The sequence below is a fragment of the Mastigoproctus giganteus genome, chromosome 9 (genome assembly GCF_048544385.1).
Source record: "Mastigoproctus giganteus isolate SK-2022 chromosome 9, ASM4854438v1, whole genome shotgun sequence".
NCBI lineage: Eukaryota > Metazoa > Arthropoda > Arachnida > Uropygi > Thelyphonidae > Mastigoproctus > Mastigoproctus giganteus.
The window spans coordinates 196597892-196615030 of NC_143583.1; the positions used below are offsets into that span (position 1 = coordinate 196597892).

At 38.0% G+C, this 17139-nt stretch overlaps 1 protein-coding gene across 1 annotated transcript in view; it reads left to right on the forward strand.

Annotated features, from left to right (window-relative positions):
- Nucleotides 1-17139, forward strand: part of LOC150081006 (venom factor-like) — a 785003-nt gene that overhangs the window by 129290 nt on the left and 638574 nt on the right. The window contains exon 9 of the mRNA XM_090382066.1: nt 14236-14478. Within this exon, the coding sequence (XP_090238192.1) occupies nt 14236-14478 (243 nt within the window). The remainder of the gene's footprint in view (nt 1-14235; nt 14479-17139) is intronic.

Below are 17139 nucleotides of genomic sequence, written 5' to 3' on the forward strand. Positions count from 1 at the left end.
CAACGTATCAACTCTGTGGTACTACACTGACAGTGCTAGAGAATGAAAGGGACGTGGGGATGGTTGTGCAGGCAGATATGAAGTTCTCTGAACAGTGCAGACGGGCTGCAAGAGTAGCTCATGGTGTATTGTCAATGATATATAGGAATTTTTCTAGCAGGGATAAGGAGGTGATTATTCCCTTGTATAAGGCAATGGTCAGGCCACACCTAGAGTACTGTATACAGGCCTGGAGGCCTCATTTCAAGAAGGATGTAGAGCTGCTGGAACGAGTACAGAGAAGGGCAACAAGATTAGTGAATGGGACAAAGGGTTGCTCTTACGAAGAAAGGCTTAAGTTTTGCAAATTACAGTGTCTGGAGACTAGGCACCAGCGAGGTGATCTGATAGAGGTGTATACATTGTAAAGCCTTGAATGGTTTGAGCATGCTCAAGGCAGATGGGATTCTTCCTCTCGCTCAGAATAATCACCTGAGAGGGCATAAATTCAAATTGAGGAAATACAGGTGTAGGATAGACGTGCGGAAATTTGCCTTTAGCGAGCGGGTGGTTGGTTGGTGGAACAGACTTCCATCCCTTGTCGTGGAAGTTGATAGCCTAAATAAGTTTAAGGCTCAGCTGGACAGGTATTTTGAACGAACAGAGGGGTGAAGTGGAAGTGTTTTTTTTTTTTTTTTTTCGGCTGATGCCATAAGCTTGCTTTCTTGCATCAAATGCCTCTACTAATGCTAATGCTAATGCTAAGAAGAGATTCCAAATTACCAAGTCTCTGACAAGCGAATATCTGAATGGACATATGCATAAGTACCACCTTTGAGGTGAAAGGAATCATACAGTGAATAATTTGGGCAATGGAGATGAGCAGTAGTTGAATCAACCGATAACTGAGATTCTCTCAGAAAAAGTGCATGGGGTTTGGCAGGTTGCAATTGGAAATGGACATTGTTGAGATTAGAATTGAGACCATGTATATTTGTGAAATGAACTAGGATGTGTTTGGGAGGTTTAGATCTTTTCGCAGATAAGCTTACTCTGTTAGCTTGACAATTCATGGTGTATTCAATAGTAAGAAAAAAGTGTAAGGGGGGGGGGTTTAATGCTGTATGAAGTAATGAAATTTTTGGATATGGCATACACATGGTAAGAATATACCCAGATCCTTGACATAACGTGGCCTCGATAATGGCCCCCCCCCCCCCATATACACACTACTTGGACTCCCTCGAGTCACTAACTGGCAGAGTAGAGGTAGCAAGATTATACGCTAGCTGATCTGGAAACCTCCTAAAGAGTTACCAATAGGTTTGGTCCGGTGTGCGCTAACTAGTGGCTGACCTGCGAACACCGTTTTAGAGATGTATGCTCGGAATGTAAGGAAGATTGGATCTCGCCATGATGTTCATCCTAACCTCAAAAGTCATCAGTCATATTGCATGATGGAAGAGATGAGGAAGGGTTGACCAGAACTTAGCTCTGGAGACTAAACATGGGTTCCACCACTTCAAGCCTCCAATAAGCAAAGTGGTGGTATTGCACTGGTTGATGAGAGTCATCTACCACCTAGTATTGCCTGGTAACACTGAGGGGCAGCATTCTTCCCTGTGGGCACCACATCTCGACCCCTGCTTACGTTTGTTCACACGTGGGTGGTCACTCGCTGTGTGCTTGTGCATGGAAGTTATACCCAGGATTACTAACAGTCCTACAATCGTGAAGGTGCAAGTGGAGGATTTGGCTGTCACAGACCGTCCGGACTTCGCCGAAATTGGGTCCACTTAACTTGAATATCCACCGAATATCAGTTCCATCAGTGTTTTAGACTCTCAGGTAGCAAGTACAGCTTATCTGGCATATCTGAGATTTAAGTTATTTAAGATTTTATAAGTAACCGGGCTTAGTTTTGTTAGGTCTCTTTCTAAGTTTGAGACAAAGTTATTCCTGCTTTCTCTATTCCTTTTCCTGACTGACTTTTCTTTTGGTTATGGCTTTTTTTGTGTTATATTCACTTTTATCATTAGCTGATTTCGTTGATAAGTATTTCTTAAAAGCATTTCATTTATCCTCTATAATTTTTGAAATTTCTTCATCCAATTGTGTAGACCTCTTCTGTGGCCCTATCTTTTCTAATTGTCTAAACTTTCAGATGCTGCCTGTTTTAATGTTTGTTCATTCTTCTTCGACAGATTTTCTAGTTTGTATATCTTGTATCAATTTTTTTAACTCTCCGTTTGATAAGTCATCTGAGACGAAGGTCATACAAAAGGCTCACGTTGAAGCACTCTTCATTCTTTGTTTCTATTTGTTTTTTTAAATTTTGTTTTCCAGCTGTCATGGTGGGAATCTAATTGGCGAAACTAGTAGAAAGTGGTCAGTTTCCAGCTCAAAACTTCTGGATACACTTGTGTCCAAAACGAATTTTGTTACTTTTTTTTTTTTTTTTTACTAATATATAATCTATTATTGACCTACTGCTTTGTGCTGACCAGGTGTATTTGTAGCAGTCCTTGTGTGGAAAAAAAGTATTTGTAATCTGTAGGTTATTTTAGGTTGCAAAATCAGTCAGCCTTATCCCACTTATGTCTTAATTTGCTTGTCATATACACTTAATTGAATTGATTTTACTATTGCCAGTTCTAGCATTTAGGTCACTCATTACTACAAGATGATCTGATTTGTTTTGTTTGGTCATTACCTCTTGTAAAGAAGAGTAGAAACTATCACTATTTTCTTCCTTGCCTTCCACTGGTGCATATACCCCAATGATGATCAGGTATCCTTGATGTAATTTAATTCCAATTTGTAGTATTCTTTCACTCCAGTAAATATAGTCATTAATTTTCTTTTCTGGGGATTTGTATAGCATCAGGTTTTTGTCCTGCCTTTGTTCTTTCTTTACTTCCTACACCACTGTATACCTGTTTGTAGTTATTAATTAATTTCAAACCTTTTATATTTTTCTTAGTCCCAGAAATTATATCTGTCCCAGAAATTACAGACTAGCTTATATCTGTGGCAGATATAAGCTAGTCTGTAATCAGGTCACAAAGGAGGTTCGGCAGGCGAAGGCGGATTACGAGAAATCTTTGGCAAAGGATGCTAAGAAAAACAGCAAGGATTTCTTTACTTATATAAACTCTAAAAGGAAGGGGATGAATATGATTGGTCCACTTGACATCGATGGTTCGACTGTTGATGATCCTGCTCAGATAGCAAACAAACTGAATGAGTATTTTGCATCTACATTCACACGTGAGGAATTATTACAGTTTGAAAATGGAAGAAGGTTATCAAATTGTAGCAGTGTGCTTAATGATTTTGTAATAACTGAGAGCAAAGTGGAGGAGAAATTGTTGAAGTTAAACATAAGAAAGGCACCTGGGGTGGATGGGATCTATCCAGTTATTTTAAAGGAGGCGGCAAAGCAACTAAGCAAACCCTTAGCCATAATTATGAGAGCATCCTTGGACTCAGGGGAGGTTCCCACGGACTGGAGATGTGCAAATGTGTCCCCAATTCACAAAGGTGGATCGAAGGGTGACACGAGTAATTACAGACCAGTTAGTTTAACTTCTGTTCCGGGTAAAATAATGGAGTCACTGGTTAAAGATGCATTGCAGGATCATCTAGACAAGACTGCAGCAATAATTCAAACACAGCATGGGTTTGTTAAGGGAAAGTCTTGTCTGACAAATTTGATTGGTTATTATGATGTGGTCACAAAGGAACTGGATGCGAAAAATAATTTTGATATCATATACTTGGATTTCAGGAAAGCTTTTGACACTGTTGCGCATGGAAGACTACTGTACAAATTGGAGCAGAATGGTATTAAGGGTAAGTTGCTACAATGGATAAAAGGATGGTTAAGTGGGAGAAGACAGAGGGTGGTAATCAATGGGTGCTGCTCTTCATGGACTAATGTTATTAGTGGAGTCCCACAGGGTTCGGTGTTGGGTCCACTGTTGTTTTGTGTATTTATCAATGATATTGATGAAGGTATATCAGGCTTAATGTCGAAGTTTGCAGATGACACAAAGGTTGGCAGGGTTGTTAATAACAGTAATGGCAGTGTGCTACTGCAACAGGATCTAGATAATTTGGGCAGATGGGCTAAGAAGTGGCAACTGAAGTTCAACCTTGACAAATGCAAAGTACTGCATATGGGTAGAAGTAACCCCAGAGAAACGTACCAACTGTGTGGTAATACACTTAAGGTGGTAGAAAATGAAAAAGACCTGGGAGTAATTGTGCAGTCAGATATGAAGTTTTCTGAGCAATGCAGACAGGCTGCTAGGGCAGGTCATGGGGTTTTGTCAATGATATATAGGAATTTTGCTAGCAGGGAAAAGGAGGTGATTGTCCCTCTGTATAAGGCAATGGTCAGGCCACGCCTTGAGTACTGCGTACAGGTCTGGAGGCCTCATTTTAGGAAGGATGTAGATTTGCTTGAGCGTGTACAGAGAAGAGCAACACGATTGGTGAGGGGAATGAAGGGATTCTCTTACCAAGAGAGGCTTAAGTTCTGCAAATTGCAGTGGCTGGAGACTAGGCACCTGCGCGGTGATCTGATTGAGGTCTATAAGGCCTTGAATGGGTTGAGCACGCTGAATTCTGATGGGATCCTTCCACTTGTTCAGATTACGAACCTACGGGGACATAAGTTCAAATTAAGAAAGGACAGATGTAGAATAGATGTGCGGAAATTTGCCTTTAGCCAGCGGGTGGTTAATTGCTGGAACAAACTTCCATCTGTCGTTGTGGAAGTTGATAGGTTAAATAAATTTAAGGAGGAACTGGACAGGCATTTGGAGGGAATGGCGTGATGATTTTTTTTTTTTTTTTTTTTTTTTTTTGGCTGATGCTGCATAAGCTCCTACACTTGCTTTCTTGCATCATGTGCCACTACTACTACTACTACTACTATTACTTCAATTTTTATGTTCTTTCTACTTAAGAGTTTCATCTAATTGTTTATCTTTATAACCTGTGCCTTGGACATTCCAAGTAATGACACAGACATACATCTGTGTCATTACCATGTTAATCCATCCAGCTAATTTCATTTCTAGACTTGAAAGCAAGTTGAGTGTCCTACTAATTGGTTGCTAGCCTAAGGGTAGTGAGTCCAATGATGAGAATGCCATCACGAACCCACTGTATTGGATTATAATATTGTCATTTCCTTCAATATGATGAAACAGTTATGTGCCAGTGACTTGGCTGCCAGAGCCTCATTAGTAATAACAAGGTGCAGAATGGATAGGTGAGGTTGGCATTTAGTTGAAGTTTAACATTGACATATGGGTAGCAGTAATCCTAGATTAACATACCAACTGTATGGCATTACACTCAGCATATTAGAAATTGAAAAGACCTGTGGTTAATTGTGCAGTCAGATATGAAGTTCTCTGAGCAGTGCAGACAGGCTGCCATAACAGCTCATGGGGTTTTATCAGTGATATACAGGAATTTTGCTAGCAAGGATAAGGAGGAGATTATACCTTTGTAGAAGCATGATTAGGCTGCACCTTGGTACGCTATATAGGTCTGGAGGCCTCATTTTAGGAATAATGAAAATCTGCTGGAATGGGTGCAGAGAAGGGCAATGAGATTGGTGAAGGGAATGAAAGGGTGCTCTTACCTAGGAAGGCTTAAGTTATAAAAATTGCAGCATCTGTAGACTAGGCATGGAGAGATGAATGGATTGAGTCAGCTCAATGCTGATGACATTCTTCTCCTTGGGAGTATTATAGATTCTTCCGCTTGGAGACAAAAGTGATTCTTGCACTGCTTCTATTGTAATGAGCAGCAGTCTAGAGAGCAAGTTGCTGTGGATTTCAAGAGCTGCTGAGAGTCATCATGGAAAAAGTAAATACATGGGCTGTGTTAGGGTAACTAAGAGTAGGAACAGGTGCATGTATACTTTCATGTACAGCAATGCTAGAAGTATAGTAAATAAATTTGATGAATTTGAAGTGCTGATCAAGGTATCAAAGGCAGATATTGTTGGGATATCAGAGACATGGTGTGTCACACAGATATAAGCAGTGCAGAATTGGAATTTTTGGAGTAGTACAATGTGTACAGAAAGGATATACAGGGTAGGAAGGGGGGGAGGGTTATGCTGTTAGTTAAGAAACACAAAATCTAAGGAAGTGTGTCTAGTTGACATGGGTGGACAGTGCAATGTTGAGTCTGTTTGGTGTGACATAAACACTGGGAAAGGGAAAATGAGAGTAGGAGTGTGTTATAGGCTTAATGAATCTGATGAGTACAATAAACAGTTATTCAGAGAAATAGTGGGCCAGTAAATCAGAATGTCTTGTAATGGGGGATTTTCACTATCCAGATATTGACTGGAACTTGTGGATGGTCACTCGCACACTAGCAAGACTTTTGTGGATTTATTGGAGGATTGTTTTCTCCAGTAACATGTTCGAGGGGCAACCAGAAGGAGTAATACTCCTGATCTGATTATTAGCAGTGATTATTCTTGCATTAAGAATTTGCAGATAAAGGAACCATTAGGTGATAGTGATCACAGTTTACTGATGTGGGATTTACTTAAAGATATAACAACCTTCAAGTGGGTAAAGGGAAGGGTTTTTGCTTTCGTAAAGGTGGTTGCAGTGGTCTCACACAGTTTTTAAATTCTATATGGTGGGATCAACTGATGTCACCAACAGTGAATTCTAAATGAGTAGCCTCCAGGGACTTAAACTTGGAGGCTACTAGGCTTTTCATACCAACTAAAAAATACTGTTCAAGGTTCAGGCCTAAATGAATATCAGATGAATTAATGAGGCTCATGGCAGAGAAGAAAAATGCATGGGATGCATATAAATTATCAAGCTACACAGAAGCATATGGCAGATATAAGCTAGTCTGTAATCAAGTCACAAAGGAGGTTAGGCAGGAAAAGGCAGATTACGAGAAATCTTTGGCGAAGGATGCAAAGAAAAACAGCAAACAGTTCTTTACTTATGTAAACTCTAGAAGAAAGGGATGAATCAGTTTGGTCCACTTAACACAGATGGTTCGACTATTGATGATCCTGCTCAAATAGCTGATAAACTGAATGAGTATTTTGCATCTACATTCACACACGAGGAGTTATTCAAGGAGGGGAATGCCAGAAGCTTATCAAACTCTAACAGGAACTAAGTCATTTTGTAATAACTGAGAGCAAAGTGGAGGAGAAATTGTTGAAGTTAAACATAAAAAAGGCACCTGGGGTGGATGGAATCTATCCAGTTATATTGAAGGAGACAGCAAGGGAAGTTAACAAACCCTTAGCCATAATTATGAGAGCATCCTTAGATTTAGGGGAGGTCCCCATGGACTGGAGATGTTCAAAAGTATCCCCAATTCTCAAAGAGTGACACATATTATAGACCTGTTCGTTTAACTTCTGCTCTGGGGAAAATAATGGAGTCACTGGTTAAAGAGGCGATACAGGATCACCTAGACAAGACTACAGCAATAGTTCAGACACAGCATGGGTTTGTTAAGGGGAAGTCTTGTCTGACCAATTTGATTGGATACTACAATGTGGTCACAAAGGAACTGGATGTAAAAATAATTTTGATATCACATACTTGGATTTCAGGAAAGCTTTTGACACTTTTGCACATGTAAGACTGCTGTACAAATTGGAGCGGTATGGCATTAAGAGCAAGTTGCTGCAATGGATAAAGGGATGGATAAAGGTTTGATGGGGAGACTGCAGAGAGTGGTAATAAATGGACACTGCTCTACGTGGACTAATGTTATTAGTGGAGTCCCCCAGTGTTTGGTGCTGGGTCCATTGTTGTTTTGTGTATTTATCAATGATATTGATGAAGATATATCAGGCTTAATGTTCAAGTTTGCAAATGATACAAAGGTTGGCAGGGTTGTTAATGACAGTATGCTACTACACCAGGATCTAGAAAGTTAGACAGATGGGCTGAGAAGTGGCAACTTAAATTTAACATTGACAAATGCAAAATACTGCATATAGATATCAGTAACCCAAGAGAAACTTACCAACTGTGTGGTATTGTTTGTTTTTTGGTTTTTAGGAGCATTAGCAGCTGAGGCCATATTGCTCCAGGATATGTGGTGGTCATTCCCTAACCTTTCCACATCCACCGTATTTGGTGGTGATGGGCTCGAACCCCGGTCTAATCAAGAAGCATGTGCTACGCACTGCTGCTCCTTCCCACCTGGCTACGGAGGCACCTAAACTGTGTGGTACTACACTCAGAGAGGTTGAGAATGAAAAAGACCTGAGAGTAATTGTGCAGTCAGATATGAAGTTCTTTGAGCAGTACAGATAGGCTGCCAGAGCAGATCATGTAGTTTTGTCAATGATATATAGGAATTATGCTAGCAGAGGCAAGAGGTGATTATCCTTTTTTATAAGGCAATGGTCAGGAATTATTTTATTATTTTTTTTTTTGGCCACACCTTGAGTACTGTGTATAGGTCTGGTGGCCTTATTTTAGCAAGGAGGTAGAGTTGTTAGAATAAGTACAGAGAAGGGAAACAAGATTGGTGAAAGAATAATGGGGTGATGCACTTACGAAGAAAGACTTATTTCTGCGAGTTGCAGCATCTGGAGACTAGGCACCTGTGAGGTGATATGATTGAGGTGAATAAGGCCTTGAATGGTTTGAGCAAGCTCAGTGGTGATAGGATACCTCCGCTTGCTCAGATTAAGAACCTTAAGGGGCATAGATTCAAATTGAGGAAAGTCAGTTGTAGAATAGATGAACAGAAGTTTGCCTTTAGCCAGCAGGTAGTTGCTTGCTGGAACAGACTTCCATCTGCTGTTGTGGAAGTTGGTAGCTTAAATAAATTTAAGGCTGAACTAGACAAACATTTGGAGTGAATGGATGGGTGAAATGGGAAGGTTTTTTTTTTTTTTTTTGCCTATGTATAAGCTTGCTTTCTTGCATAATATTCTTCAACTAATGCTAATGTTTTAGCTGTGAGTCGCACGGGATATATCTTTGATGATTTTTCGATATCTGTCCTTCAATAGATGAGAGAGAGCTTTAATTCATCTAAATAAATTTTTATCAGTGTTAAAATTCTTAAAAATCGTGTAAAATGACTTGTAATTCTATTTGTTCTCTCTTTATTATTTCTTCTTGTAAAATAGTATTTCTTACTGGAGGCTGTTTAAATAGTTCAACAATTTTTCTCATACTAGATTTTACTGCAGAAACATCTCTGTGCAAAACAGATTCTTCTTTATCAAAATCTAATTCACTGTTTTCTTCAAACATTGTATTCAGATTCAAAATTGTCTTTGTTGTAACTTTTGCTACTGTCAGTGCTATTGGTGTTTTTGATTTTTTTAATTTGTTTTATTTCTGCCTGCTATTCTTATTCAGAGAAATAAGTATTTGTAAGACTTTGTGTCTTGCACTACACATGCACTAACCCACAGAAAAGGGAATGGAATTATGATGAACTCAGGGAATACATGATTATTTTATCTGGAAATTATCCCCATTCTTGTGGCGAAAGCACAGTATTTTTCTGATTGGATGAGAATATAGATTGCAAAATTAGATTAAAAAAAATGGAATGGTTATTTGTAACTATATTTAAATAAAAATTAAGCATTTTAAAATAAACTATATAGCAGTCTGTATATTACAAAAATAAAAAAAAATCTCAATTTCTCGGAAATTTTTTTGCCTTTCCCGGGAATCAGGAATTTTAAAGTTACGACTTTTTCTGGGGAATTCTCAGGAAGAAATTCTAGTCTGAACTATAACTGCAATCTTGTTTAGATGATCCTGCAATGCTTCTTTAACTAGTGACTCCATTATTTTCTCCACAAAAAAGTTAAACTAACAGGTCTGTAATTATTTGTGTCACTCTTTGAACCACCTTTGTGAATTGGAGAAACATTTCCACATCTGCAGTTCGTCAGGATCTCCCCTGAATCCAAGGATGCTCTCATAATTATGGCTAAGGGTTTGCTTACTTCCTTTGCCACCTCCTTTAATATAACTGGATAGATCCCACCCACCCCAGGTGCCTTCCTTATGTTTAACTTTAACAATTTCTCCTCCACTTTGCTTTCAGTTATTACAAAATCCTTTAGCTCCTTGTTAAGAGTTTGATAAACTTTTGGCATTCCCCTACCTAATCTCCTGATGTGTGAATATAGATGCAAAACATTCATTCAGTTTGTCAGCTACCTGAGCAGAATCATCAACAGTTGAACCATCGATATCAAGTGGGCTAATTTGATTCGTCCCCTTTTTTCTACAGTTTATATAAGTAAAGAACTCTTTGCTGTTTTTCGTTGCATCCTTTGCCAAAGATTTCTTGTAGTCTGCCTTAGCTTGCCTAACCTCCTTTGTGACTTGATTACAGACTAACTTATATCTACCATAAGCTTCTGTGTCACCTGATTCTTTATATGCATCCCATGCATTTTTCTTCTCTGTCACGAGTCTCATTAGTTCATCTGACATCCATTTAAGCCTAAACCTTTAACAGTATTTCTTAGTTGGTACGAAAAGCCTAGTAGCTTCCAAGATTAATTCCTTGAATGCTTCCCTTTTCTAATTAGCTGTTAGTTCCACTGTATAGAATTTAAAAACTGTCTGAAACCATTGTAGTCACCTTTGCAAAAGCAAAAACCCTTTCCTTTACCCCTAATGGTAGTTGCATCTTTAAGTAAATCCCACATCAGTATACTGTGAGCACTGCCATCTAGTGGTTCCTTTATCTGTAAATTCTTAATGCATGAATAATCACTGCTGATAATCAGATCAAGAGGTTTACTCCCTCTGGAAGTTTTTCTACAGCAGCACGTTCCCTCTTGAACATGCTGCTGTAGAAAACAATCATCCAGTAAATCCACAAAAGTCTTGCTAGTGTTCAAGTGACCAACCCACAAATCCCACTTAATATCTGGGAAATTAAAATGTGTATTGGACCATTGGTCCGAATCACTGCTCTGACGGAATGCACTGTAGAGTCAACAAGTTGTTAAGAAGTTGACCATTCATGCCCTCAATTCCTTGTGTGATGTCGGTATAGGATTGTGCTGGTGGGCTCCTTTCTATTTGACCTCATAGATGCCCAATGGGATTGAGGCTGGCCTGGCAGATGCTTCAATTTTTACACATTTCTGAAGCCGCTTTCCAGAATTTTGGTAATTTGGATGATTACTTTGTCATCTTGAAAGTGCAGCTGTCCATAGGGCTAAACTTGCGACATTGGTGTACCTGATTCACAGTAATGTTCAGATGTGCAGATACTCTTGGCCATGTATTCCCAATAATACACATCTGTATTAGTCGGAGCATAGGGTCAACAGTATGTCATGAAAACATGCCCCACACCATATAAAGGAGCTGCTGGAATCAGCAGCATAGCTAGAAAGAGTGGGCCCCAATGCAAAGTTTAGTGTGGGCCCCCCTCAAAATATTTGTTTTGGTTAAACAATAAAAACAATAGGAATTAAATGATATAAATATATTTTCTGTGGAGTGAATTTTTCTTAATTTTTCATTATTTGCTGTTTCTTTGCAAGGATTAGCAAAATTGCACTTAACTTGTAGTATTGCTGTCAGAATTTCTACTGTCAGTTGTTTTTTTTTCTGACTTCCACAACTTACTACCAAAAAAACTCTTTTCTGTTGCACCATTGGTTTCCAGAAAACAGAATGCAAATGATTTGCATTATGTTTGTCATTAAGTAAGGAGGCTACATTTCGAATCTAGAACATTTTTCTGGGACAGTTTTTGCAATGTGGGGCAAATGACTTAAATCCAAAACTGTCCTGCATAATCCGGGATGTCACTTCAGTTATGGTAAAAATAAAAAATTAACAATGCAGCAGTAAACATGTATTAAATCTTTATGAATACTATATAAAATAAAAATAATATTCAATTCTGTAAATATAAATATGGAAAATAAATTCTGAAAATTAAATAAAGTAATATATTGACTTACATGATTTAGAATACGCAAAATACAAATTTGGAATTATTTTAACTTCTGTTGTTAGAGCTTTGTCAGCAGTGCAGTTTATTTTGTGTTTAAAAGCACTGCTTTTATGCTTTTTCTCCAAGGTTAATTTGAAAAATAATTATAAAATTTTATACTGAACTAAATAACAAAATACTGAGGAAAAACAAAATAACACTGAGTATTAGCACAAATCTAAAATTACACTTATAGACTTTCAGCACGGCTTACTCTGGTTATGTTGTCACTCGTTATGTAGAAGAATACATCACTCTTAATCTCAATAACCAACACTTTACCACCACTAATGCTGATCCATTACTGTTTTAAAAATGGATGCGCACTACCATGTGAGTTATAATATCATGAGTCATTTATGAGATGATTGGGGAAAAGTAACTACACCCTTTAGATACTGTAGTTTTGGTTTGGATTTAACTGAAACAAACAGCAGTATCATTAATCGCTTTTCCCTTTTTGGCACCTTGGACGTAGTGACTATTTCTTCGCCTTTGTTTATAAAAAGGAAACCTGTTTATATGAACATAGCACATTGAGTGGAAATCATGAATCCGCTACCTTACTATGGGAGAAGGTTGGGAGAGGGGTGCTAGAGTTCAGAGTTGTGTTGCTTTCTATGATGGACAAATCAGTCATTATAAACAGGAACTGCGAAGCAGGCAGGGACTTTTTTTTTTTTTTTATTGAGTACGTTTTCAATTAAATTTTTTTCTGTTTCAGGTAGAAGGGCAGTGGGCCCCCTTTCGGTCATGGGGCTCCAACACACATCGCATTGGCTGAATTGCCTTAGTCATGCCACTGGCTGGAGTGCACTTTTCTGTCAGCATTGAAATCTGTAAATCAGTTCTCATTGAACCACCTGACCTGTATCCAGTTCCCTTGCATTTTTGGCACCCGTGCAGCCATGTTTTCTAGTTGGTGTTCAAGATCAATGGTGTCCATAAATGCCTCATTATATAGTGCATTCATTCTTTGTAGGGTTCTTGAGATTATGCAGGAACTGATCCCTGTGTGATATCAAAATCTTTAAATGTACAGATTAATTGTGTTCTTTTGTTTGGCAGTGATTAAACTTGATAATCTGCTCTAGAGGAGTGCATTTTGCTCTGTAACATCTCTTCATTCACAGATGTTTTCAGGCATATTCTCATTCACCAAAGACTCAAATGACACTTTGGATTTGAACACTCAACAGGTGCATCTATTCTGTCTGCTGTAGCACTTGCTAAATGCATACTAACAATCATACTTCTTTGGAAGTCTGTGAGATCGTCTCTGTTTCTTACTGGTGGGCAATAGACAGGTGGGCAATAGACAGGTGGTGTAGTACTACATCTCTTTAGCGTTCAACCCCAACCATTGATTTCCTGACAGCAATCCCATTAAGCATTAATGTCAAACGCAATTTTTTTTTTTTTTTTAATAGGCCCTAGCCACTGAAATCCCAGGAAACTAGGTGGCAGGACCTGCCAGAGCAGTTTGTTGTGATACTGGATACACCCGGCTAGCCTCCATGTAGCAGGGTATGGGCAACGTTGGGCCCCACTAGGGGCCTGGCGGCCAATAAGCCGGATAAACAATGGGCACAACACATCAAACTGCACAGACACGGCCCACACATGTTCAAATCTCTGGCTTGACAGTGTACTGCTCTCGATGCAGCGAAACACACGCGGAGATGGGAGAAATCCCAGGTGCCATCCGACACGAACATACCTTATACCTTATAGTGGTGTAGTACTTGCATATGTTGTGGGTGCCTCCGTAGCCAGGTGGGCAGGAGCGGCAGTGCGTAGCACCTGCTTCTTGATTAGACCGGGGTTCGAGCCCGTGATCTACCAAATATGGAGGATGCAGAAAGGTCAGGGAATGACCACTGCATATCCCCGGAGCAATATAGCCTTAGTTGCTAATGCTCCTAAAAACCAAATAACAACAACAACAACAACAGCATACGTTGCACAGTTGCATATCATGACCACTTTTATTTATATAATTTTTACTTACATTATTGCATATAGCTCAAACCTTCGTGGGCTTAATAAGTAACCAGGCAGTGTATATTATAAATATTCATTGTCGTTTTATTAAAGTATTAAGTTACAGACTCCAATTGTTGAGTGGCTCTGTTCTGGAGAGGCTCCTTGAAACATTTACAGCAGTTTATATGCAAGTAACTTATCTTTGTAATAGCATATTTATTTTTAATACACTTTGTAATTTAGCTAGAAGAAGGAGTTGCAGAATATACCATCAATGTTGAAAAATTCAAGGAACGTAATAAAATAGGCTGGTTTCCTAACATCAACAGACATTATCTTGTTGTGGAGGCTACTGTACTTGATTCAGCTACAGGGAAACAAGAGGTAGCACTGAATGATGAAGGACAATTTTCTTATTCACCATTTGACATTAGTTTCAAGAATTGCCTTAAAGATTTTAAGCCTGGACTTTTGGCTGTTATTGTGGTATGTTTAATTTCTTTTATTATAATGTAATGATTTGATTTGCTAATGTTATATTTAGATTTTATTTAAATAATCAGATGATTGGAAAGATACATTTTCATGAAAGCAGAATCCCCATCCCCCCCCCTTTTTTTTCTACTCATTATTTTTAAAATATAGGTAGTATATTATAGTAAACTTATTTAATATTGCCATTTGTGATTCACGTGAAAAATTGAAGTCGTTTATTAAATAAGCATCCTAGTTAATTTTTTCCTTTTAATTTCTGTTTAAAACTGTAATACCTCATGATTAAAGTTATCTTGGCGTTAATCCTGAACAACTCAATGCAGCTATAGAGCTAAAATTTTTAATTTATCATAAAAAGCTTATTGTGTCAATGGAATTCTTACACAATTGGTTATGTAAACGCACTTTATTTCTAGCCCAGACTAAGGAATGAAGACTGATATTTGTACTTAATGGATCAAAAGATCACACCATATCTCACTTTAATATGCCATTTTTATGTCAATTTAACATTGACACAGCAGTAACACATTAAAGTGAGATGGATAGCATATTATTGTCTGCTAGATTTTTTTGAAAATCTTATGTGCCTTTCCAAAGGTAGGAAAAAGGTCTTTATATCTACCAGTTTTGCTAGTTGCTGGTGGTTTGTCAGATATAGGTAAATGTGTTATCCATTGAAGACAGCATACCAAAACATTTAAATGTTTACAAAAATTCACAATTAAACATCTGTTTGAAACAAAACCCAAACTTTAAAACATAGCTATACTGCTAGTGCTTCTTGGGGGAAAAAAAAAACAAGAAGACAAGAAGTGGCATGTTTTGGCATCAAACTACTAGTTTCTAGGCGCCTCCATAGCCAGGTGGGAAGGAGCAGCAGTGCGTAACACACTTGATTAGACTGGGGTTTGAGCCCGTCACCACCAAATACGGAGGATGCGGAAAGGTCAGGGAATGACCACCGCTTATTCCTGGAGCAATATAGTCTTAGTTGCTAATACTCCTAAAAACCAAAAAAAATAAAAATAAATAACTAGTTTCTAAAATAAGATGTGGAAGTCCTCAGAAACCCAACTTGAAAGTTTGTGTGGAGTGGTAGGGGAGCTTCCTGTAGTTTTTCCTACATAAGAAATGTTATAAGTATGCAATAGATTGTTACACACTGCTTTTGGAGAAATGCATTGGGGTTTACAAGGTTGACTGTAATGGTTCACTATGTTATTTCAGGATGCTTGAGGTTATTCAAAAGATCATTTAATTGTTGTTTGACACTCCAGTAGGAAGGCCTGGATTACTTCTGCTAAATTTTTTTTCTTTTTCTGATTCATCTTGAACAGGAATTGAAGCCCTATTGCAGAAGCAAGAAATTTCCATTCAAGATACTTTTTCTTCTTGATAATGCTCTTAGTTGCATAGAACTGCATTTATGGGGTGTGAAAGATCTGGCCTGTGGTCATTAATGTCCTGAGGGATCTGATGGCATGCTTCTCATTCAAATCTTGAGAAACAAGATTTGGAAAAGGAGAGAGAGAGCCATATATATTGTCAAAATGGTCAATCATGATGAGGAAGTTGATAAAGGTATTTTCTGCACTTGTCTGCTACACTTTCACAGGAAGGAATTTGGTAATGAGGATATTATGGCACTGGTGGACAAGGCATGTGTGTTAAAATAGGAATTTGAGTCTAGTTTTGGTAAAATGGAGTATTTTCGTGCAGTATTTTTCTGTTTATGTGGAGTGGTACTTTATTCAAGAAAAGTACTGAAAGTACTTTTCTTGAGTAAAGAAGTGACTTGAGTCCATCTTTTTACTTCAGTAATAATGTAATTTTGTTTTCTCTTCACCCAGACATTGAAAAATGACATTTTCCCCATCCTCTTCATGTTGCAATTTGAACTTAAGAGTTGCACGTCTGTTATTCATATACTCGTAAAATTGTTTTGTTTCCTCATGTTCCCACATATCTAATCCACACTGAGAGTCATAAAGTGATCAAGCCAGTAGTTGTCTCTTCAAAAATCTTCCATAAAGATGTCAGCCATGAGTGGTGATAGTGGGTTCTCCATGCTTAATTAGTTAACTTCAATGTCTCTCTCTGTACACCTTCCCTTCAAATTTGAAATAAGTTCCAAAATCAATCGTAATAATTTAATTATCAAATTCTAACTTCCCATCCCCCTTAGTTTTGCTTTTATAACACTGTTACTTCTCTCACTGGAATGTTTGTTGAACATATTCCTCTATATCCAAACTCACCATGATAGTGTTGTTAATTTTTTTTTTCTTTTTTTATAATGATGAAATCAAATTTTTGACTTGATTCTTTTTTGAATGGATTTAAAATAGAAACTATTTGCCTAAATTTTTCTTGCTTGAGACTGCATTTACTCCTAACCATGAGCCTAAGGGAGGCTCATGCTTCTTTTTGAAGTGTTGTTTTTTTTTTTTTCTTCAAATAATATCAGAGTTTCACTGTTGGTATGTCTGATAAAATTGTATGTCCTTTTATTAATCATTCCTTTGTCTAATAAGTATTTTGTATCTCAAAGGTACAACTGAATTGTACCTTTGAGATTTTCTTTCTCTGCTAGTTGCCAAATCTTTTTTTTAATCTCCTGGTATACTGTATTAAGACTGAGGAGGATAT